General features: G+C 41.4%; 1 protein-coding gene across 1 annotated transcript in view; it reads left to right on the top strand.

Annotated features, from left to right (window-relative positions):
• PTPRD (protein tyrosine phosphatase, receptor type D) overlaps window positions 1-24090 on the top strand; it is a 260249-nt gene that overhangs the window by 108652 nt on the left and 127507 nt on the right. The window contains exons 22-24 of the mRNA XM_015424064.1: window positions 1469-1483; window positions 2409-2521; window positions 22166-22263. Of these exons, the coding sequence (XP_015279550.1) occupies window positions 1469-1483; window positions 2409-2521; window positions 22166-22263 (226 nt within the window). The remainder of the gene's footprint in view (window positions 1-1468; window positions 1484-2408; window positions 2522-22165; window positions 22264-24090) is intronic.

The raw sequence follows: 24090 nt of genomic DNA, 5'->3' as shown, positions 1-24090 counted from the left end.
CTGCACGCCTCAGTACTATTCAAAATTAGGGCAGATGGTGTCAGTGCATTATACAATTTCTTCCTCTTACAAAACTGAGGAATTAGAAGCATTATTAGTATCAGAAATAGAATTTTGACCTGATTTATTTAATTGTGCAGTTCCCCACTGTGAATGAAATATTAAGTTAGTTCTGTGTCTGTCCTACTACTAGCTGCGTACAATTTTGAGCATTTAGAATGCCCTAAAAGCTTACACAAACTTTTCCCTCCATCCTTTAATAACAAATCAAACAATAGCATCACAATTAATACAGACTACAGCACATGGAAATTAAATTGGAGAAATCATATAACCACCTGTTTTGCCAAATTTAGGCAAAAACAGAAAATAAATTTTCCTTCAAGGCAAGCAAAGACTACTTTAGAAATTGGCCCTCCGTTTTGAACTATAATAACTTACATATTCCTAGTGGGGGGGGGAGACTTAGAAAGTGGGTTGATTTTTCAAGAGACAAAGGTGGGGGGATGAGGTGATGGATGATTCTGAAGTTTTCATTTGTGGTCCCGAGTAATGTGGTCATTCAACAGTAAAATCGTTATAGTACCATATATAAACATGAAAAGACAACATGCCATATTTTTTGAATGTGGAAAAAGTTTACATAACCTTCTTCTGTGAAGAACAGGGTCCTCCCCTTAATGTACCATAGTTCAAGCATATTTGAACTATTTCATTTAATGTGGCAACTAAAAGTGATTGATTTGTGCTTTCTGTTACTTAAATATGTAAAAGTGAAAAGCCAGTGTGGTGTGGAGTGGAGTGGTTAGCATGTTGAACTAGGACCAGAGTTCGTATCTACCCTTGCCAAGGAACTTACTGAATGACCTTTGCCCATTAATTTTTCTCATCCTGACTGACCTCACAACGTTATTGTGAGGATGAAATGGACAAGGGGAGAATGGTGTATGCTACCCTAAGCTCTTTGGAGGGAAGGTGAAATAAAAATGCACTTAGCTTAGTGGGAAATGCAAGGGTTTTATAGTTGCATTTCATACTTTTGGTGTTCTATTTTTGAAAGACTTGTTGGATAACATTATTTCCAAATATACAAAGAGTTTTTCTCCTGGCAATATAATCCAGAAAAGATACACATTCAACCTGTCCAGCCTTCTGATATGCCATCAATTTAGTCATTATTTTTTTAGAAGGGAGTATAAAGGGGGGGGAACACTTTTTAATATAACTTCCCTCCCAACCAGAATGCTATCTTGAGCCATAAAAAGACTTTCTTTGGATGTATATGGCATTCTCCATTTTTCTATTATTACAGAATATCAGGTGTTTTCATTGTCTGTTACTTCCCAGTTTGAATAACCGATATCTTTTGATTCTAAAACACTGTTTGCTAGTGTCATGGTTACTCTGTTGTCATTAGCCGACTAACATTTAACTTCTTTCTCCCCTTCTTTGCCGCATAATAATGGAGTAGTAAACCTGACAGGTGAGAACTGAAGAACAATTGTTCTTTTTTCTCTCTCAGAAAAGGGGAAATGGGAAATAAAATACAAAAAAAGGTACCAGTCTAAGCCTGCAGTCCTATGCATACTAACCTGAAAATAAACCTATTGAACACAGTGGCACTTCTAAGTCAACAAGCATAGGATTGCACTACAGATGAGCCCAGCCTGACAAAGACAATGCCTTAACACAGCATGGAAATTTCATATCTTTAGAATTCAGATACCCATATAGAATGTTTTCATTTTGGGGCTACCCGTGAAAAATATATCTAGTCTTTCATATTTGTTTTCTGTAACATTTTCCAAGCTAGCATAAAATTGATTTACAAGAGTAGAATTCCTGGATCTCACTTGGAATGGTGTTAGAATCAGAAAATGTAGTGTAAGAGAAATTGGCCCATTATTGCTAAAGAAAGGGTGTTTAAGTGTTCTCTCCTCATAGATAATCCCGGGAAAGTTCCAGATTTGTAAGGATGTTTCACATGCCTTGAGATTGTAGTCACTGGCCTCATTCACAAAAAATATTAGACATGAACTGAATCCCATTGAAAGCAATGCAACTTTAGCATTTAATGGTAGGCTTGAATTAATTTCAATAGGATTTAGCCATGCGTAACTATTTTGGACTGTGCCAGCTTTTTTCAAGCAAGCCCATTATTATAAATGATGACTGTAGGCACTGACTGCATGAAGATTTCCTTCTTATTGTTTCATATTAATTTCAAACACTACATACATATATAAACAGTATTCTTGTTTTAATTGCATTGTTTTTCATGGATTTTACAGAATTTGTTGTATCCATTCTCATTTTTAAAAAGTACAAGTGCTTAAATATATCTCCATTCATTATTATTGACATCTTGATTAATCTTCTTAACAATCGTGTTTGTTTTGTCCATGTAGGAAAAGGGCAGAGACAGACTCTAGAAAGAGCAGCATACCCAACAGCAAGGAAATTCCTTCCCATCATCCCACAGACCCAGTAGAGCTGCGACGCCTTAATTTTCAGACACCAGGTAAGATGCCAGATATTCTTGTTGCCAAATATTCTTGTTTATCCTTCTATAAGCTGTGTATTGTCAGTGTCTGCCCTAAGTAGAAGTGAGACATAGAATGCTGAATTTAATTAATTTCATTCACACGAACACATGAAGTGGCTGTATACTGATTTAGAGCATGGATCTATCACGGTCAGCAATTGTCTTCCCTGAGGGCTCAACAAGATGTGACGACTCCTTTGATTCCTTCATAGGGATAACGCCACTTGAGGGATGAAGTTCCCATGTGTTTAGAAACACCATGGGGGCCTGATCTGGTTGGGACTCTCTGCCCCTGTGCTGTTTTCAACAGCCCAAATGCAGGGGGGTTGGGCTCTTGAAAACAGTAGCCCTTCCTCCCCCCCATGCCGCGGTCCCGATCTGGATCAGGCCCCTGTGGCATTTGTACACACAGGGTATTTCATCCCTAAAATGGCAACAGTGGCTTTGTGTTGGACTTTGGAACACCATCATATATAGCTGAGAGCCAACAGCTCTCTAGAATCTCAGGCAGAGGTCTTTCACATCACTGTTTCACATCACTTTTAACTGGAGATGGTGGAAATTAAACCTTGGACCTTCTGCATGCAAAGTAGATGTTCTACCAGTGAATTACAGTCCCACTCCTAACTGAATTTAATGAGTTTCTTATTTGCATTTACTGGAGAGACTTTAGTTTGAAAAAAGCTTTGTAAGGTGAACATTATTCCATCTGGGTTCATTGTAGGGAGCGGCACCATGTGATCAAGAAGTAAGCTGTGGTACTCCTACACTGACCTAGTCTAGTGACTTGTTGGTTACGTCTTATGATACTTTTGGTACTTTAAAAAGCCTGACCATTAAAGGAACTCTGCTGAACTTGAAAGCCAATTTTACTTTTACCCAATACTGTTTCTGACAGACTGTTTATTCTTGTATATTCATCATGTCATGGCTGAAACATCAAGTTTGACCAGGCACAAGCAATTCATACTTGCCCTCCACCACAAAAATAGAGTCCCGTTCCATTCATATAGTCTCATGAGCGATGAAAGAACAAAAATCAATTTTATTTCTGAAATGACAAAAATATAGCATATCATAGTAAGCTACAGCCTGGGTCAGAACCCCTGGACACCCCAGGTTATAGTAATGTATATATTTCCCAAATCCTTGCCATGCTTGAGCCCTGATGATGTCACATGTATGAAACAGTCACCAAAGATCAAATTCCACAGACTGGCCTTTCAGATGAAAACTCTATTTCACATCACTTATGTCATATACATATGAACTTATCTGAACCCATGTGAACTTACCTGAACATTATGGACATTTGGGGGCTACGTCCTTTGGGTGCCCCGATCGTCTGAGGCTAGATGGGTGACTACCTAAGAAAAGGACTTCTGAGTGGCAGCACTAGGGTTGCCAGGTTCTACCTTTTAGGCAGCAGGGACTCTTGGGTTCTTCGTGGGATCTTTTTCTCTGGAAGTGACATCATCGCGTTGCTGACATCAGGGGGTGATGCTCTAGTTTTTTGGGCAAACTCTATGGGGGTTTTGCTGTCAAAACCATAGAGTTTGCCCAAAAACTAGAGCATCACCCCCTGATGTTGGTGATGTGATGATGTCACTTCTGGGTGATGTCATCATGACAGGAACATCACATGGCAACGTGTCTGTTTGGGGTGGGGCTTTCAGAAATTGGGGAAAACCCTGCCTGAACTGGGGGTCTGGCAACCCTAGGTAGCACCCAAAATTGGAATTCCCTCCCCATGGAGATTCATCTGTCTCCCTGTAGTTAAGTGTGTGGACTCTAATCTGGGAGAACTGGGTTTGATTTCCCACTCCTCCACTTGTACCTGCTGGGTGACCTTGGGCAAGCCATAGTTCTGGCACAGCTGTTCTTGGAAAAGAGCAGTTTCTGTCAGAGCTCTCTCAGCCCCACCTACCTCACATGGTGTCTGTCTTGGGGAGGGGAAGGAAAAGGAGTTTGTAAGCCACTCTGAGACTCCTTCGGTAGTGAAGGGCAGGGTATAAATCCAATCTCTTCTTCTTCTTCTTCTTCTTCTTCTTCTTCTTCTTCTTCTTCTTCTTCTTCTTCTTCTTCTTCTTCTTCTTCTTCTTCTTCTTCTTCTTCTTCTCTATCATTGTCCTTTCACCCATGGGTTAAGACTTTGTTGTGTCTCTTGGCTTTCTGTTATTGATGCTCCTTCATGTTTGTTTTAACCGCTGTTTTATATATGTATGTATCTGTGTATCTATGAATTGTGAATTCTCTTAAGAGCAGTAAGAAAGAAAAGAGTTGATGATAATGGTTAGGGGTGCCAGCTCTGGTTTAAGAAATTCCTGCAGATTTGGGGGTGGGGAGAAGAAGGATGTCAGCAGGGTATAATGTCATAAAGTCCACCCTCCAAAGCAGCTGTTTTCTCCAGGGGAACTGATCTCTGTCATCTCAAAATCAGTTGTAAATCCAGGAAATCTTCAGGCCTCACTTGGAGGTTGGCAACCCTCAATTGGTTCATTTAAGGATTTAGTAGCAGTTTCTAAAAAGCAATCTGTTTTTCTGTAAGTTTAGCTCCGTATAATGGGTAGTTTCCCTCCTTTGAGCTCACACGTTTAAAGAAACCTCAGAAAGATGCTCAATTTTCACTGCCCTATTATCAGAAAGAAAGAGTCTGCATGTGTAGCTTTTAAGCATGCAGATTCTGATCCACGTTGCAGAATCTTTTAAGCCTGTGTATATGTTTGTGTTTTTGAAAAGATATTGAGGGAAATGAAGGGGAGGCAATTTTAAACCAATAGTGTGATTTTTATTGCTTTTAGAAGATAGGTGAAAACATAGGGGAGGAATTTAAACTGGATTCAGATTATAATTGTACCCATAGTATCAGCAGCAAAATCAGCCATTTATGACCAGTCCAAAAGAATACTTTGCAGTTACATAGAAATAGGGCTGCCAATCCCCTGGTGAGGGCAGGTTATTCGCTATCCGGTTGCCTGCTGCTGCTGGATGGTCGGTGAAGGAAAAATTTAAAAGAAAAATAAGGCCTCATCTACTTAGAGAAAGTTCTTACTACAGAGTTCCTGGGAATTCCTAGAGCTACCAAAAGGTGACAAGGGGTAGCTCTAGAAATCATTGGAAACTCCATGGTAAGAACTTCCAGTTCTACCATAGAGTTTCCAGCAATTCCTAGAGCTATGTTTCGTCACTTCTGGGTAGCTCTAGGAATCTCCTGGAACTCTATGGTAAGAACTTTCTATAAGTAGACAAGGCCTTACTTTTCCTTTTAATTTTTCAGATGCTGCCCCCCCCCACAACCCCCTCACCAGTTGTGAGGCACTGTCTGGCAACCCTACATTAAAAAAAAAATTAATCCACCTTGTGTGGTAAGTATCTCAATGTGGGCAAACAGGGAGAGGAGCCTTAAAGGCTGGCATGGGTCCGTAGAAGAAGGGAGAACTGCTGAGTCAAGTAGTAAGAAGATGGAGAAAGAGGACAGAGAGAGAGGAATTCAATGACGGGGGGTTGAGGAGGATGACAGGGCTGTTTGATAAAGCCACTGAAGGGTAGCTCCAGTGTGGTGGGAGAACTGAGGGCCGAGGACAACTTGGTGAAGGACATAAAGGTGGTACAGAATGTTTGAAAAGTAAATCTGCTGGCAGAGAGGCTGAAGAAGGAGAATTAAAGGTGATGTGTGATGATGGAAGTCAGTTTGGAGTGGAACAAAGTTTTCCGGTCCAAGGCTCCACCTAGGGTTGTCAGGCTGCAGCACCTGGGAGCAATTTGGGGGAGGGACTGGCATGCTGACATCACTTGGGACTAAAACTTAAAATGACTCCATAATGTCAGGGGGAGGTGCTGTAGGATTTCCAAAAAAACTAAATAGATTACAAAAGACTCAAACATTTTTGTAGTATATATGACAAGTACTGCCATTTTCTATATTAATTAATCTTGAATGTGTCAATCCTTTGTTCTTTGTACTGACAAAAATGTCCATTGGACACGACAGGGCATACTAAAAGAGCTGGGGGAATCTACTTCTCCTCCCCCAAACACACACCCATTAACTTTAGCAGAGTTTCTTTAACACGCAAGCTTGATAAAAACATCCTACATGGAAGAGACGAGAAAAAGAAAATTACTCACAATAGCAACATGTTCCTTGCCTGCTAAAAAGCATTACAAGGGCTCAAGGAGGTTACAAGGGACACTAGAACTACTAGTTACCTCTCTGTTGTAGTATGTCTTGCTTCTCACTCTTCAGCCCTCCACTCCTTCATAATGTAACTTCCTCCCTCCCTTCACACAAAGCCACTATATTTGATAGATTTAGTTTGCAGTTACAAAAGGTTTTCAGGGGTCCCGTTCACACTAGCCGATTTGGGCCGGGAGCGGGACAGTTCGGAGCCGGCTCAAACCGGCGCGATCACACCACAACATCTGGGAAGCGTATTGCTTCCGTGGCCGAACTGCCCCTTCCCCGCCCAAAGCCGCCTCAAACCGAACCACCTACCTGGGTGGTTCAAACGGAAGAGGCGCTTCTTCCCGGGCGTTTGATCGCCGGCGCAACTTTGCGCCGGCACAACCCCGGCCCGGAGCCAAACTGCGCATGCTCGGACATGCGCAGTTCGGCCGGCCCCCGGTTAGGGCCGTGTTTTCTCCCCGGCGTTTGATCGCGCTGGGGAGAAACGGCGGCGCGGCCGGGGGATCCGTGGGATCCCGCCGCGCCGTGTCAAAGTTGGCGCGGCTTTTAAAAGCCGCGCCTTCAAGCGCCGTTTCCCTGCCGTGTGGCAGGGGCCAGGGTGGATAAGTAGGAAAGGGCAGCTGGCAAATTGTTTCCAGCTTTCTTTTAAAAGAGCACTAAGGTAAGGAGCATTTTCTTAGGAGTAATAGATCTCAGTAGTGTTCTGAGTAGACCTGCTTAGGATTGCTCTCTAAATATTGGTTATTCATTTTCTCAGTGTTGTGTTTAGAATACCTTTGAGAATTATTCAGGTCTATACTTACTGGAATCCTGCACATTCATCCTCTTTGGGGTGTACAAAATGCTTCTTCTGAAGTACATGCAAGTTCCAGGGATGTTAGTGAACAGAAATGCTTGATAATAGTATACTGCGATCACATACACTAAATAATCCACTTTCAATGCACTTTCTAACTGGATTTTGCCAGTTCACACAGTAAAAATCCAGTTGTAAAGAGGAAAGTGGATTATTGAGTGTGTGTGATCTCAGCCTTAAAACATAAAATTCTTACTTTACTGAGGTTACTAAGATTCGAGAACCAAAGATTTTTAAAAGAGGATTTTTAAAGTGTTCTAGAATGAACACATTCTGTTAATTAAAATATAACTTCAAAACTTGAAAACTCATTCTTTTTGGGATTGTACAGATACTGCAATATGCCCAGATTTGTTTCACAGTGTTAAGAAAACCTTTATGAGCACATTCCTCCAACTTATTTGTGGCTAATAAGTGTCTGAGTATTAGATAAAATTCCTTTTATACTAACACCACAATATGATTATTTCTGAACTGTAGACCACATGTAATCCAGCTTTGTCTCCACATGATCCCCTTCAGTGCATGGGATCATTTGACGAAACCCTAGTGTGAGCCAGACTACTTACAGATGCAGCTTGCAGGACAAGCAGTTTTACCATGATTTTACCAGCTGAGAAAACTATTTCCCCATTCAAAGATATACATAATATTATTGTAAATATGTACAATCCACATCATACCAATTTTTGTAATGGACATAGGGGAGGCTGCTTAGAGAAGGTAAATAGACTCCACATATCTGATCAAGCCCATAAACTCAAGCATCCTGGACAATTCACTGTTTTTTTAATGCGGGGACATTGTGCAATCCTAAACAGAGTTACTCCAGACTGGACTACACTGCCACATGAATACCCACAATCTTATATAGGAATAGTATTATAAAAATTTATGGCTTTTGTCTCAGTTGAAACTAAATAGTGATGCAACAAACAACAGAATCAGAAATATCACTGATAAAGAATAGTTAGCAGCATTCAAAAAGAAATTGTAATGAGATATTTGTACACCTCTTTTGTTTCAGCGACAGTGCCTAAAAATCCCATGGGAATTTTTATTTATTTATTTATTTTATATCATAATGGGAAGAACCCATGTCAGACACTGGGGTTTTGAAACTGAAAATAAATGTTAAAACATCTGTAAAATACACCAGAACTAAATTAATCCAGTTTAAAAAAAAATACCACAAGAATACAACAGGTTTTCACGACTACTAAGAAAATGTCGAAATATGAAGGGGAAATGCAATCTTATCTGCATAATTACTACTTTGTGTAAAGGACCCAATTTAAGATGTAGCTTAAATGTTACTCTGTTTGGCAGTATGTGTTTTGCTGCTGAGAACAAGATTTTGTTTCCATATGTACATTCCTACCAATGTATACTTCTTTGATGGATCCATATACCAGAAAGAAAGTTGCATCTTGCCAAATTTTATCAGAGCCAGTATGAAAAAAATCCAATTTCCCCAAGAGATTTCAGTTTATGGCTATTATGAAACAAAGGATAGCAAGACATTTTCTTGCTCTTCTGTAGTAAATTTCCTAGAAAATACAGGATGAAAATAGTTATTTCTGCAAGCAAATCTTAAATGTTCTTGTATTAAACAGAAAGGAGATATAAGAAAGCCTTCACAACAATTTTAAATGAGTGAAAAGTACTTGAAGGAGACACTTTGGCTTTCAAAGAATCATAAGAATATAAGAGAAGCCATGTTGGATAAGGCCAATGGCCCATCAACAGTGTGTGTCACACAGCAGCCAAAACCCACTCAGGAGGTCCACCAGCAGAGCCCAGAACTCCAGAAGCCCTCCCACTGTTGCCCCCCAAACACCAAGAATACTACTGCCCCACTGATGGACCTCTGCTCCATAGGTTTATCCAGTTCCCTCTTCAAGCTGTCTATGCTTGTAACCGCTGCCACTTCCTGCGGCAGTTAATTCCATGTGTTAATTACTGTTTGGGTGAAGAAATACTTTTATCTGTTCTTAATCTACTGCTCATTACTTTCACTGAGTGCCCATGAGTTCTTGTATTGTGAGAAAGGGAGAAAAAGACTTCTTTCTCTACCTTCTCTATCATGTCACCCCTCAATTGTCGTTTCTCCAAGCTAAACAGCCCTAACCTCTTTAATCTCTCTTCATAGGGAAGGTGTTCCATCCCCTTAATCATTTTAGTTGCCATTTTTTGCACTTTTTCCAATACTGTGATATCTTTTTTGAGGTGCAGTGCTACTAGGTCACCCTCGTCCACATGTTTGTTTACCCCTTCAAAGAACTCTAAAAGGTTAGTGAGACAAGATCTTCCCTTACAGAATTCATTCTGGTTCTTTCTCAATAGCTTTTGTTCATCAATGTGCCTATTAGTTTAATAACGGATTCCACCAACTTAACCCAGTATCAACGTTAGACTGAGCAGCCTATAATTTTCCGTATCTCGTCTGGAACCTTTTGTAAAGATGAGGGTTACATTAGCTACCTTCCAGTCCTTGGGAAAGGAGACAGATTTTAGTGATAGATCGTGTATTTTTGTCAGGAGATCCACAGGAGCTGGGGTAGCTCAAGTGGTTAAGACGCTGAACTGCAGGCTGTGGAAGGTCAGTAGTTCAGCAGTTCGAGACTCGGGTTGCCACATGACGGAGTGAGCTCCCGTCTCTAGTTCCAGCTCCTGCCAGCCTAGCAGTTCGAAAGCAAGAAATTACAAGTAGATAAATAGGTACCACTTCGGTGGGAAGGTAACAGCGTTCTGTGCACCTTGGTGTTTAGTCAAGCCGGCCACATGACTACGGAAACGTCTTCGGGCAGCGCAGACTCTTCGGCTTTGAAACGGAGATGAGCACCGCAACCCTAGAGTCAGATTCGACCAGCTTTCGAGCAAGGGAACCTTTACCTTTACCACAAGTTCACATTTGAGTTCTTTCAGAACTCTTGGATGTATGCCATCTGGGCCTGGTGATATGCCAGTTTTTAATTTTTCCATCAGGCATAGGACCTCCTCTTTTGTCACTTCAGTCTGACTCAGATCTTTCAACACCTCTCTGAAGGGGGCAAACATCTCCCACCTTGTACAGTGAAGACAGAGGCAAAAAAAATGTATTTAGCTTCTCTGCCAATTCCCTATAATCTTTAGTAATCCTTTTAACCCCTTGGTCATCTAATGGCCCCACTGCCTACCTGCCTGGTTTTCTGCTTCTAATGTATTTGAAGAAATTTTTATTGTTGGTCTTTATGTGTTTGTTTGTTTTTGCAATATGTTCCTCATAGTCCCTTTTGCCTGTCTGATCACTGGCTTGCATTTTATTTGCCAAAGCCTGTGCTCCCTCACTCTGAGTAGCCTTCACTCTAAGTAGCCTTCAACCTCTTAAAGGAATGCTTCTTACCTTTTATTACTTCCATTACTTTATTCGTTGACTATACAGACCTTTTTTTATACCTATTCATACCTTTCCTAACCTGTGGTATACATTTTATATGAGCTTCCAGGATTATAGTTTTAAATAGTCTTCAAACTTCCTGAAGAGATTTAGATCCTCCTTACCTTTCCTTTCAGTTTCTTCTTCACAATCCCCCTCATTTTAGAGAAGTTACCCCTTATAAAGTTAAATGTGGTTGTGTTGGTATTTTGGGGCAACTCCGTATTTACAGAAATGTTAAACTTAATAGCATTATGGTCACTGTTCCCAACTGGTGCTACCACATTTACATCTCTCATTAGGTCTTGAGCATTACTTAGGACCAAGTTCAGGATCACCTCTGTCAAGCTCAACCGCCTCCCTGGCGGCCCCGCCACCCGTGGCCGTGGTGCCTTCCTGTCACTGGAAGGTGTAGTGGTCCTGGGAGCAGATATCAGTTCATAAGGGAGGTGTCCTGAGGGGCCTCAGTATGACAGGGGATGAGGTTCAGTGTCACCCCGGCTGTCCCTCTGTCAGCAGGGGCATGGCTGGGTCCCAGGAGATGACCACTCTGTCCGGTTCTCGCTCTCTCTCTGTCCCAGATGGTCACCGCACTCTTTAGCCAGCCTGTCCTATTCCTCCTCAGCTCCTCGGCTTCCCCTCCTTTTATTCCCTGGTTCTGCTTCCAGTGCCACCCACCGGCCCCGCCGACACTCCCCTCTTCCCAGCCCCCTTTAAGGACTCCAACGTTCTCCTCATCCATGGGCATGTCAGGACAGGTGTTGTCGGCTGGGTCGGGTGGCGTCTTCGCTGTTGGGAGCTCCACCGTGCCTGCGTCGGTCCACAGCGCCACTTTGGGCCACATCTCCGCTGCTTCCTTCCTCCATTCGGGGCTGGAATGGGCACTTCTCCTGGGGCTTCCCCAATGTGCCCTGTCCCTCGGCCGAGCGTGTCCTGCTGGCTCTTCCTTGCTTGGTGTCCTCTGGTCTGCTCTGCCTTGCTGCTCTGCTGCCAGGCCCCGCGGGTCCTCTGGAGGTCCACCTGTCTCTGGCCACCGGCCTGGCTCTTTGGTGGGTAAGGGGGTGCTCCAGAGGTCCTGGGGGGTGAGGGGTGCGTCCCGAGTCCCGGGACCCGGACAGCCTCCACCCTGGTAGGTTCTATAACCATCTGCTCCACGGCACAGTCATTGAGAGTATCTTGAAACCCAATCTCTTTTTCTTGACTTGAACACATATTGACCCAATCAGTGGCCACGTTCAGCCTGGCAATTTGCCAGTTTCAGCAACGTTTCCCAAGTGGATTAAAGGGGCCGTTCACACAGGCACATCTGCCTGGCATTCCCCACCCGTAGGCAACCCGTGCTGTTCCACTTTGCTCCCGCGTTAAAAACATACCTGACAAAAGTGGTAGCAAATCCCAGAGAGCGCCTTTATCCCACATTATTCCGTTTCCCGGAAGTGTGAACGCAAAGCCGAAAAGCCGGGAGCAACTCGCTTCTACAGTGTGCGCCGGGTGTTTCTGCGCATAAGGCAGCAGCAACCGGATTGGCTGTGCTCCGCTCTACCGCCCTACCGCCCAATGTGGTGCCAGCACAATGGGGTCCACCCCAAATTGGCCGGATGCGCTTATGTGCATGAGTGCATATGCGCCCATACACACATAGAGGAAAAAGCCGTTTACAGTCGCGCCTCCGGGCCAGCAGTCTGAATGCTCCCAAGCGCCTCCTGCTGGTATGCTCCCGCATCTGTCGGCCCCGTGTGACCGGGAAAACGTGGAACAGGTTATTCCGGGGCTTTTTTGCCACGACTGGCTCCCGCTGCAAATTGCCAGTCTGAACTCAGCCAGTGTGTGAGTAGTTAAAATCACAACATAGTTGTAATGATTTTATGTTTTGGTGTGTGTGTTTCTTTAAATGTTCAGTGTGACTGCAGTAATGTAAGGAGAGTGATAGAGGGAGATAAGTGTGTTGTGATTGGCTGATGATTGAGAGTGTGGGAGGAGAGATGTCTCTGAGGTGATTCAGTGTTCATGAAGAGACGAGTGTGGAGAGTTTTGTGTGAGAGTCTGTATGACAGAGGAAGCAGTTGGAGTTTAGTTTAGCCTGTGTGGCTATGAGAGAGAAAGTTCAGCCTGTGTGGCTATATGAGCAATAGAGGGAGATAAGCCTGTCAGAGTTGAGCTTTGGTATATGTGTGTGTGACGCCAAGCCTTGTCAGTTATATATATCTTCAACAACAGTTCAAGCATACCCAGAAACCTATTTTGTTCTTTAATACTGGAGAGCCAGTTTGGTGTAGTGGTTAAGTGTGCGGACTCTAATCTGGGAGAACCGGGTTTGATTCCCCACTCCTCCACTTGCACCTGCTGATGTGACCTTGGGTCAGTCGCAAGCTCTGGCACAGCTGTCCTTGAAAAAGAGCAGTTTGTGTCAGAGTTCTCTCAGCCCCACCCACCTCACAGGATGTCTGTTGTGGGGAGGGGAAGGGAAAGGAGTTTGTAAGCCGCTCTGAGACTCCAAATGAAGGGCAGGGTATAAATCCAATCTCTCCTTCTTCTTCTAAATAAATCATTATTTGTTTAAACTTATCCCAGAAATCAGAACAGTCCTTTCTCAGGGCCACATAGTCCTCTGAAGCCAAAATAGAGAGATCTGGAATTTTTAATTTCTGGTGGTAGCAGAAATCTACCAAGTTCATGTACACAGAGTGTGTTTTACAGGAGAAACGTTCTCCCCAATAAGCAAGGATGTCACAATAGTTACTTCATCTAACCGCTTTCATTAATTATTTTTTTAATCATCCTCTAAACTTTGATCTGGTGGGTGATAAACTTCCAGAGTTAAACTTCCTTTTGGGCAAACAATTTCCACCTATAGCATTTCTGTAAGTGAATCTATTTCTCTTACATTCTCAATTTTACTGTATACCCTCTCTGACATACAGGGACACTCCATCTCTGACCCTTCCCTCCCTATAATTCATATCCAGAAATCACTGTATCCTACTGATTATCTCGTCCCACCAAGTTTCTGAAATGCCCACAATGTCTATGTTCTCCTCTGCCACTAAACATCCCAGCTCCTCCATTTTACACTTCTAGCATTGTTATATAAACATCTGTAATTTCCCAGACACGTTAGGCCTGCAACCTTACTCCTGTGACCTCTAGATCTTTTCAGGCAGTTGATATTGCCTGTGACTCTCTCACTGGCAACTCCTGATCCATTTCTCTCTAGAACAGCTATCCCTTCATTTCTTAGAGCCATTTTGCTGTAGTGGTTAGGAGTGTGGACTCTAATCTGGGAGAACTGGGTTTGATTCCCCACTCCTCCACATGCAGCTGCTGGTGTGACCTTGGGTCAGTCACAAGTTCTTTCAGAGCTGTTCCTCAAGAACAGTTCTCTAAAGTACTGTTTATCAGTTTTTAAGACAACTTAAAAACTGAGAAATCACCAGACCCAGATGGCATACATCCGAGAGATCTGAAAGAACTCAAATGTGAACTTGTGGATCTCCTGACAAAAATATGTAATCTTTCCTTAAAATCTGCCTCCATTCATGAGGATTGGAAGGTAGCTAATGTCACTCCCATCTTTAAAAAGGGTTCCAGAGGAGATCCGGGAAATTACAGGCCAGTCAGTCTGATGTCTGACGTCGATACCGGATAAATTGGTGGAAACCATTATTAAGGAAAGAATTAGTAGGCACATAGGCACAAAACCTATTGAGGCAGACTTAGCACGGTTTCTATAAGGGAAGATCTTGTCTCACTAACCTGTTAGTGTTCTTTGAGGGGGTGAACAAACATGTGGACAAGGGGGATCCAATAGATATTGTTTACTTTGACTTCCAGAAAGCTTTTGATAAAGTTCCTCATCAAAGGCTCCTAAGCAAGCTCAAAAATCATGGGATAAAAGGACAAGTCCTTTTATGGATCAAAAACTGGCTAATTAATAGAAAACAGAGAGTGAGTATAAATGGGCAGTTCTCCCAGTGGAGGGGTGTAAGCAGTGGGGTACCACAGGGATCAGTACTTGGTCCACTGCTTTTTAACTTGTTCATTAATGATTTGGAGATGGGAGTAAGCAGTGAAGTGGCTAAATTTGCGGATGATACAAAGTTGTTCGGGGTGGTGAAAACCAGTGAGGATTGTGAGGCACTCCAAGGGGATCTGTCAAGGATGGGCGAGTGGGCGTCAACATGGCAAATGGGGTTCAATGTGGCCAAGTGCAAGGTGATGCACATTGGAGCCAAAAATCCTAACTATAAATACACGTTGATGGGGTCTGAACTGGCAGAGACTGATCAAGAGAGAGATCTTGGAGTTGTAGTAGATAACTCACTGAAGATGTCGAGACAGTGTGTGACTGCAATAAAGAAGGCCAATGCTATGCTGGGGATTATTAGGAAGGGTATTGTAAACAGATCAGCCAATATCATAATGCCGCTATATAAATCAATGGTGCGACCTCATTTGGAATACTGTGTGCAGTTCTGGTCACCACACCTTAAAAAGGATATTATAGCTTTGGAAAAAGTGCAGAAAAGGGCAACTCGAATGATAAAGGGGTTGGAACACTTTCCCTATGAGGAAAGGTTAAGGCGCTTAGGGCTCTTTAGCTTGGAGAAACGACGACTGAGGGGTGACATGATTGAGGTTTATAAGATTATGCATGGGATAGAGCAGGTAGAGAAAGAGGTACTTTTCTCCCTTTCTCACAATACAAGAACTCGTGGGCACTCCATGAAACTGCTGAGCGGTCGGGTTAGAACGGATAAAAAGAAGTACTTCTTCACCCAAAGAGTGATTAACACATGGAATTCACTGCCACAGGAAGTGGTGGTGGCTACAAGCATGGACGGCTTCAAAAGGGAATTAGATAAGCATATGGAGCAGAAGTCCATCAGTGGCTATTAGCCACAAGGTATAGATAGGGGCTCTGGGTCAAGTGATGCTCTGTCATCTTGGTGCTTGGGGGGTCAACAGTGGGAGGGCTTCTAATGTCCTGGCCCCACTGGTGGACCTCCTGATGGCACTGGTATTTCTGGCCACTGTGTGACACAGAGTGTTGGATGGGCCTTTGGCCTGATCCAACATTGGTGTCTCTTATGTTCTTATGTTCTGAGAGCTGTCTCAGCCCCACCTACCTCACAGGGTGTCTGTTGTGGGGGAGGGGAAGGGAAAGCTGCTCTGAGACTCCTTTGGGTAGTGAAGGACAGGGTATAAATCCAATCTTTTCTTTTCTTCTCTTCTTCTTTTAGAGTTGAGTCATCCCGAACTAGAGACATTTCATCTCCTGTTGACTGTCCCCCAAGATTTAATTAAAAAACTAAAATGATGGTTTTATGTTAGTGGCTTTCCATAGACGTATCTCCAGGATGCATCAATTTTCTTGAAGTTTAGGAGAATAGGGTTTAGAATTCCTAAATATTGACCCCTTGTTCCCACTTGGAAATAAAGTGTGGAAGCTGAGTGTAATTAAATATTTATCTTTATCTCAGCCACCCTGGGCCTGTTTCCGGGGAGGGCAGGGTACAAATTGAACTAATAACAACAACAACAATAATAATAATAAGGAACCACCACCTTCTGCAAAGATATTTGGAACACAAGCAAGTAAATAGCCTCAAATTGCAGTACTTACATTTATGTGGGAAATTCTTTATCAAACATTAGCAGTTTGAGGGCTGTATCATATCTTTCAGCAGCGGACAAAACAAAGGAACAAAACACAGTAAGATCCATCTAAGCATATGAGTAAGATTACTTCACTTACCTATACTGCCCAGTAGTTAACAGTTCCCTCTCAGACCAAGCCATTTTCTTTTAGATTAATCATTCACACTCTGAAGGGAAAAGTAGCCTTCAAGATCCAGCTCCTCTCACAGGTCTTTGTATCCACATTAGTGTCAATCAATGCTAATATCCAATGTCAGGTTGTAGGAAACCCTATAGCCTTTGCTCTCAGCTTGGCTAATTGTTTGACATGATGCACAGATCCAGAGATTAGAAGTGGTGATGTATTTATAGCCAATATTTATTCTTCTAGACCTGCCTCTTTCTATCTGCTGGTTTAAGAAGTGCCAAGAGCAACTAGTGGAAAGCAGGATTGGTCAAAACAGGACTGGCAACAGTAGCAAGTGAAATCTTTGCACCTCCCCATTGTAATAGTCCCTCTCCTGTTTCCTGTGGTTGGCCAGGGAATGTAGTCAAGATGCACAACAATCAGGCTCATAGTCAGGACTTTTTAATTTGGGGGGCCTTTTAAAAAGTCAGGAGGCACTGAAATTTGTGTGCAGCCCCGCTTCTCCCCCAAAGCATTTAAAGGAACCCTTTAAATGCTTTGGGGGAGAAGTGGGGACCACGTGCCTGCACTTCTAGCTGCAAGTTCATAGCTTGGAGTGCAGGTGCTTGTGCCCTTCCCCCCTCTTCTTCCCAAAGGTCAGGGGGCCTTGGGAGGAAGTCAGGGGGCGGTTCCCAAGAGGCCCCACCATAGCTATGGATCTGACAACAATGTAATTAGGGTATTAAATCTATATTCCTGAAGCTCAAAAATTTGTCTGTAGCATAAGAATATGACATTTGGGCACGTAATCTGCTGTATCCATCCTGTTCAAATTATTCATACTTTTCCATGTTTCAGACAGAAATAATGTAAATGTTATAAATTTCTAATCCTTGTGGTAGTATCTTATTGTAGCTCAAATTGATGGATGTGTTCTAAATTGTGCCAAAAAAAATGAGAACCACTGGATAAGTGTCTGGCTACCAGTGATCACAAGTGGAAACTTACCTTAATGTGTTTCCTGTATGAAAATTGATGTCCTGACTTTTTCTGTTTTGTTTTATTTTTATTAATTTAGTTCTAAAATTTAGACTTTGATACATTTATGAGAGGATTATAAGCAAGGAGCATTCACATTTTGAGCACATTTGAAACTAACTGCATGAACTATATTAAACACACAAGGTTGCTTCAAATTGATGGAAGTAAGGAAATCTCAACTACAGTCACTTTGAGTCACTTGAATCTGTTAAGCAGAGATGTCTCCACAAAGATAAAATGAGGAGAAAGATTCATTTAATTCCATTTTAACAATCCAGAATTGGAAATGAGTTTTCCAGGTTCATGTTCATATGCAGTGCTGCCTTCCAAGTTGTGGTCCAATGTGTCCTAACCCGCTTCTCTACACCAGTAAAAGCAGTAATCGCTGGCATTTTGAAGTGTGAAGTCTGTAAACTCTTGGCAGATAAATAGCAGGCAGTGGAAATGAATATTGGCTTTCCTTGTCTATCCCTGTATCTTCGTTCCTCTATTCATATGGCATGGTGTTCACCAAGAGATGCTGGTCTGTACTTACATCTGTGAAGTGTGACTCAGCAATTAATCTGTATTTGATGTGTTCTTATGATATCAAGTTATAACGCAGCTCTGTGCAAAGCTACTCCAGTCTACACGCTATAATTTCAATAGGTTTAGACTTGAGTAACTGTACAGGATTGTACTGTGGTAGCTGAGCAAATGTGAACATTTAACTGCACTTACAGTGAAGGTGTGTTATCTCTTTCACTGGTAGCATGAATTTTACCGGCTCTCACTGTTGTGCCTTTACATTATTGCATGTAGCATAGTTTCTTTTTATGTTAATAATACCAATTCCTACACTCTTTACAAAAAACCGTGAGGCAATGTTTAGTTTTTATGGAAATAAATAGTACAGTTCTTTTGTGAACTCTCCTCATTATACTTAAACTCAAGGGCTGGTTGCCGATGAAATTTGAGACAAACATGCATGTTCTTGTTGCTCTTTGACTTGAGTTAGTTGTGCCTTACATTTCTATGTGTAATTTCTTTTTCCCCCTTTTTTGATACAATGGAGGAAAAAGAGTAGTCATTAGCATGTTGTTCCTTATGAATTACTAGCATGTAGGAAGGCTTCCCATCTACTCTGTCTATATGTGTTTGTTAATACATTTTCCTAGCATACCTAAATGATGTGAATATGTATCAGAAAAAGTTTGCGTTCTGCATTGGAGATCCATAAAATTAACTTTCTCACTATTTGGCATAATATTTTGAGATGAAATAGCATGATGCCTTCTGCAGAATGTTTTACTTTCAAATTTCGAGTTAGTTTGATGTGATGGTTAGTCAGGACCCTCTGCATACCCTGAGGAACATTACTTATTCTTAAAATGTACCATAATTTTAAAAATTAAAAATTGGTACATATAAACAATACTATTTATCTGTGGATACTGTGTTTCTCAAATAATCCATAGATAAGACTTTAAATGGAAGATTATCTGATGGGCATAAAAGTGTACAATTATAGTTATTTCCTTTTATTAGAGTACTTGAAGCTTTATTGAAAGGCGCTCCATCATAAATAAGAATGCTACTGCAATATTAACCAGATGGTGACTTCTAGATGTTTTCTTTGAATTTCTTCTGCTAATAAATAAATCCAAAAGATTTTATGCCATCTTTAGATAAACCTCAGATGTTTAACCTCAGATGGATGTTGATAAAAATACATGATGCAAAACTACACTAACTCTTGGATTGGATACTTCTCCAAGTAGGGATCTGTTAATAAGACCAGCTAAACCCACAGTGAATTAATGCTTGCTTTCAAAAAGGCATAATTATTGTTGATAACTTCTACATGATGGGAGCTCTCAGTGGGGAGGGTTCCAGAGATGGACAAAGTTTTCTTCCGAGAAGTACTCCCCAAAGTGAGTCCCTGGACCAACTCTTATGTTTTAAATAATAATTAAATTCCAGTCATATGGCTGTCACATTAAGATCCTATCCTACAGTGTCATGGCCCATGAATTTAGCAAGATTCATTTGGCTGTATGGCTCTCTAATGTTGGTATATTAGGATGGTTGCATATTCCAACCTATTCTTCCCATACTGAGTGCAAAGAAAGATTGTGCATGCAATATTATACATTTGTCTTTGTGTAACTGACTGATTATGATGGTCTTCTACTGCTTACTAATTTGTTTCCCATTTCCAATTGGCTTTACTTTTTACAGCTTTGAGCAGTAATTCAGTCCCCTACGCCTCCCTGATTGGCTCTGTGTCTTCCCTCTCTAGCCAAACTACCACTCAGTCCTTATATGATAATAACTCTCTCCCACGATTCGCTCGAAAAGGTCTAAACATCTTTGTCTCTATTATTTTCTCTGTTCAGTCACTGTTTTAGATGTTCCATCATTCAACTTCCATTTCTGAATACGCCTAGCATTCTTGTGCTTTATTTACTTTATAGATTTCACTGGGGTGCTCGATCTGGATCAGATAAATTTGGTTTCTGGTAACAATTTTTTTAAAGAAAAGATCACTCAGCTTAAATGTTGCATGTGATCAAGTGGGAGACAAAAAATATTTCAAGTAACAAATATTACTAGCTTGAATAACTTTTCCTTGCAAGAAATAGTTTCCACAATATCTGTATGCTTTCTCTGGTTCACTAGGTCTTACAATATAAATTTGTAGACTACACAATCAAAAGACTATTGTGTATGTAATTACTTTGGCTACACAATAGTGCACAATAGTATTTTTTCTGCCATAAACAAGATTTGAATGATATGCTGCTGGTCCTTCCGTATGGACTTTTTCAAGCTAGGTAAAAATGTAGCAAAAGCATTTGATGAATGAATCATATTGTCATTTCCAGGTCATGTGAAGCTGTGCTGCAGCAAATTGCAAGCTAGCTTTCTGAAAACATGCCCTTCAAATTCATGGTGGTAAAATAACCTGCACAGTGGAAAAATGTGGCTTCCAGTTTGAGCCCCCCACTCCTTCCTTTTAATCATGGTTTTGTTTTAGAATTTCAACACATCATGGGGTTCACTAGTTCAAAAATTTCCAGCTATTTCTGTGTTTATTCTAGGCATGCACATAAAAAATAAGTGGAAAACCTTTTGGGTGGGTAGAAACCCATCCATATTGATTGATTAACAATATCCCTCAAGAGTGGGCTTGCTAAAACCTGCAGCTGGCAGGTCATGCTAGTTGACCCCACATCTTCTCTCTCCTTTTCTTTTTCCTTATATCTCTCCTTCTCCTTTGCCCTGTCCTTTCCCCTATATCTTTCCCATCCCTTCTTTAAGCCTTGTCTGTATTCACTATTTTTCCATTGGTAGACAAAGATGTTTACACCTGAAGTAGATTGTAGGTAATTTCTGGGGGTTGATAAAGGGACTGGGGTTGTGATCTCTTCAGAGGTACTAGGATAAGCCAGAGGTTGTTGTTCAGCTGAATTGACTCTGTACAACCCCTGCCTCTACAATCTGCTACTAGTGAAAACATTTTTGAAGCTCAAAATGTCTGATGTCTAATCTTGTCTTTATTGACTGTTGTCTGTAAGCAGTGTGCATGTTACTCTGGCAATCCATATTGCATGTGAATGTCCTGAACTTTGTAAAATATTAAAAGAATCATTAGGTTGCCTCCCTCATCTTATTTAGAAAACTCATATTAGCCATTTCCCCAGCACTCAAAATATACTTACCACTTTCTAAGCTTTTCATTTTTTGTTTTAATTTGCATATAGTTTTTCCCCTCTTTTCTTCATTCTTTTTTATTTATTCTTGCCATTTCCTTTTGCAGGTTCAAGTTTCTCTGGTAACCTTCATTCTTCAAGTTAGTTTCCCTCACTCACTTTATTTTATGTCAATACTATTATTTACTCTTTAGATTTCTTTAAATGGCTTCTTCCCCAGCACCATTTGTTCACCTAATTCCAGCACAGTTTCCATTTCATACAGCACAGGAAAAGGGGGTTGATATGACATTAAGAGTCATTAGCCAAAGCAAAGGTCAACATGAGGTCTAACTGTATCATTTTTCCCCACCTAGCTAACCTCATTAAGTCTTGGCATAATAACTTTTTTTTCTTTTACACTAGGAATGTTAGCTTTGGAAATATGCTTGGTGATTTTTATTTTTATTTTTAATGTTTTGGAAATTTGGCTTCAAAGCTCATCTCTCCAGAGCATGTCTTGCTTTGAGTGACTAAACTATCTGCCTGCTTCTTTCACCTTATGACATCTTTACTATTTACACATTTCTAGCCATTCTAACTGCTGTCTTTTCTAAGTCTGGGATTCAGGTGCCCTCTGTCATCATTTTTAAATTCTTTCATTTCTCTGTTCTTTAACAGGTATGGCTAGCCATCCACCAATACCTATTTTGGAACTTGCAGATCATATTGAAAGGCTGAAAGCTAATGACAATTTGAAGTTTTCCCAAGAATATGAGGTAATTTGTGCAAATTTCTAATACTTCAAAGTTGATTCATTGACTATTCAGTGTTTTATTAACAGGGCTACTTTAATAAAAAGTAGGCCCCACTGAGTTCAACAGAACTTTCTTCCAAAGTATGCAAGCATGTTTAGGACTGAAGCATTCATGTCTGTGTGGAATTCTGAATTTCAGATACTTCTTAGGTTACAGCTTACAGAACCAAAGTTCTATTAAAGCAGGGGACAATTGTGAATGAGTTCCATTTGGGTAAGTGGGGTGAATAAGTGCTTTTGGGGGAACATTTTCCTGTAAAAAGCATATCAACTCTATAAATGGAGTTTCTTTTCTTTATTACAGTTTCTCGGCCCAGTTCTTGAGATGTAAGGGCATTGAGAATGATTAGGTAAAAAAACAGTAGTCAGAAAAACTTCATGAGAGATAAAGGCTGAAGTGAAGAAAAATAAATGTTTCAATTGACAATATGGTTAGTGTGCAATAATAGTAAAAGCTGTGTTATTTAGCACTTTTTTATCCATGCACCTTGGTTAACCAGCACCTGTCATGGCTAGAACTATGCTGTTACCCAAATCAATACCTGTGTCGAACCCCTAACATGCAAAGCATCCTCTATACATGTGGACTGTGTCACTGTGGTTATTATTTTGTGATTGAATGGTTTGATCCCTGGGATCTGGGTCCCAGTTTAACACAGCACTGTAATTAGGAAGGAAAAATTTAGACAGAGAACCTAAAAAAAACAGATAATATTTATTCCTTTAACAAGATGCAAGCCTAGAAATATGAAATGCAAGGGAGAGCAAAAATATGAAACAGCATTGCAAATAGAGAACCTAAAAAAAACAGAATATTTATTCCTTTAACAAGATGCAAGGCTAGAAATATGAAATGCAAGAGAGAGCAAAAATATGAAACAGCATTGCAATACAGTAACTCAGTCCTAGCAATAATACCCTTGGCTGTACCTTACTGGTGTGAATGGGGAATCTAATGGGAAACAAAGGGTGAAAAGAAGCTGGTCTGAGGCAAAGGAAAGATCCAAAGTGAAACTGAAAGGAAGCTGGGGATCCAAAATGAGGGATTCAGAGATTCAGCAAAAGGGGGAAATTCTGGAAGCAAGTAGGGCTGCCAATCGGGCCAGGGGGTGGGGAAACCCCCACTTTGGAGGCCCAATTTCTGCCACGGCGGAATCGGGCCCTGGGGAAACCCCACCCCCGCATGCATGTCACAGGGAAGTGACGTCATTTGAGGGGAAAACATAGAGGGGAAAACACGCCTGGAGCCAGGCTGGAGTCCCCCACCGCAAGGGTAAGTGCCATTTGGCAACCCTCGAAGCAAGCGAAATGCAAAGTTGGAAAAGGAGGCTTGAGTACAAAACCAGTTACAGGGCTGGAATCCAGTATTTTCAGTGGAAGAAAGTTCAGGGAGTAAAACCAACTATGAAGTTGAAAGGAGTCAATGAGCTCACCTTATAGAGACTAGGGACTAGGATGAGATTGGGATTCACAGTGGAATTAGGTCACGAGGGAGGGGTACTTAATTTGGAGGAATGGTAACAGAGTTTTCAAATGGGGTGATTGAGATACCAGAGTGGCAGAAGAACTTCATCTATTCTAACAAAGTCTGAGTAGCAGCTTTCCCTAGGTTCCAGATTAAATTGTCTGGTTAGGCTGAGTGAGGAGGGGAGTTCTGGAGACTGAGGACAATATGCTTTTATTTTATGTGCTTTCTGGAGTATCCCAGTTGGTGAGCTGCTCCCCTGTGAGAGCATCCAGAGAAATTTGTGGGCCCCTGTTTTGGTATCAAGCTGTATCATTTTATCCA

This window comes from Gekko japonicus, unplaced genomic scaffold (genome assembly GCF_001447785.1).
Source record: "Gekko japonicus isolate JY-2015 unplaced genomic scaffold, Gekko_japonicus_V1.1 scaffold701, whole genome shotgun sequence".
Lineage (NCBI taxonomy): Eukaryota > Metazoa > Chordata > Lepidosauria > Squamata > Gekkonidae > Gekko > Gekko japonicus.
Note: the sequence above shows the minus strand (reverse complement) of the source record. Positions and strands in the feature narration are given on the sequence as shown.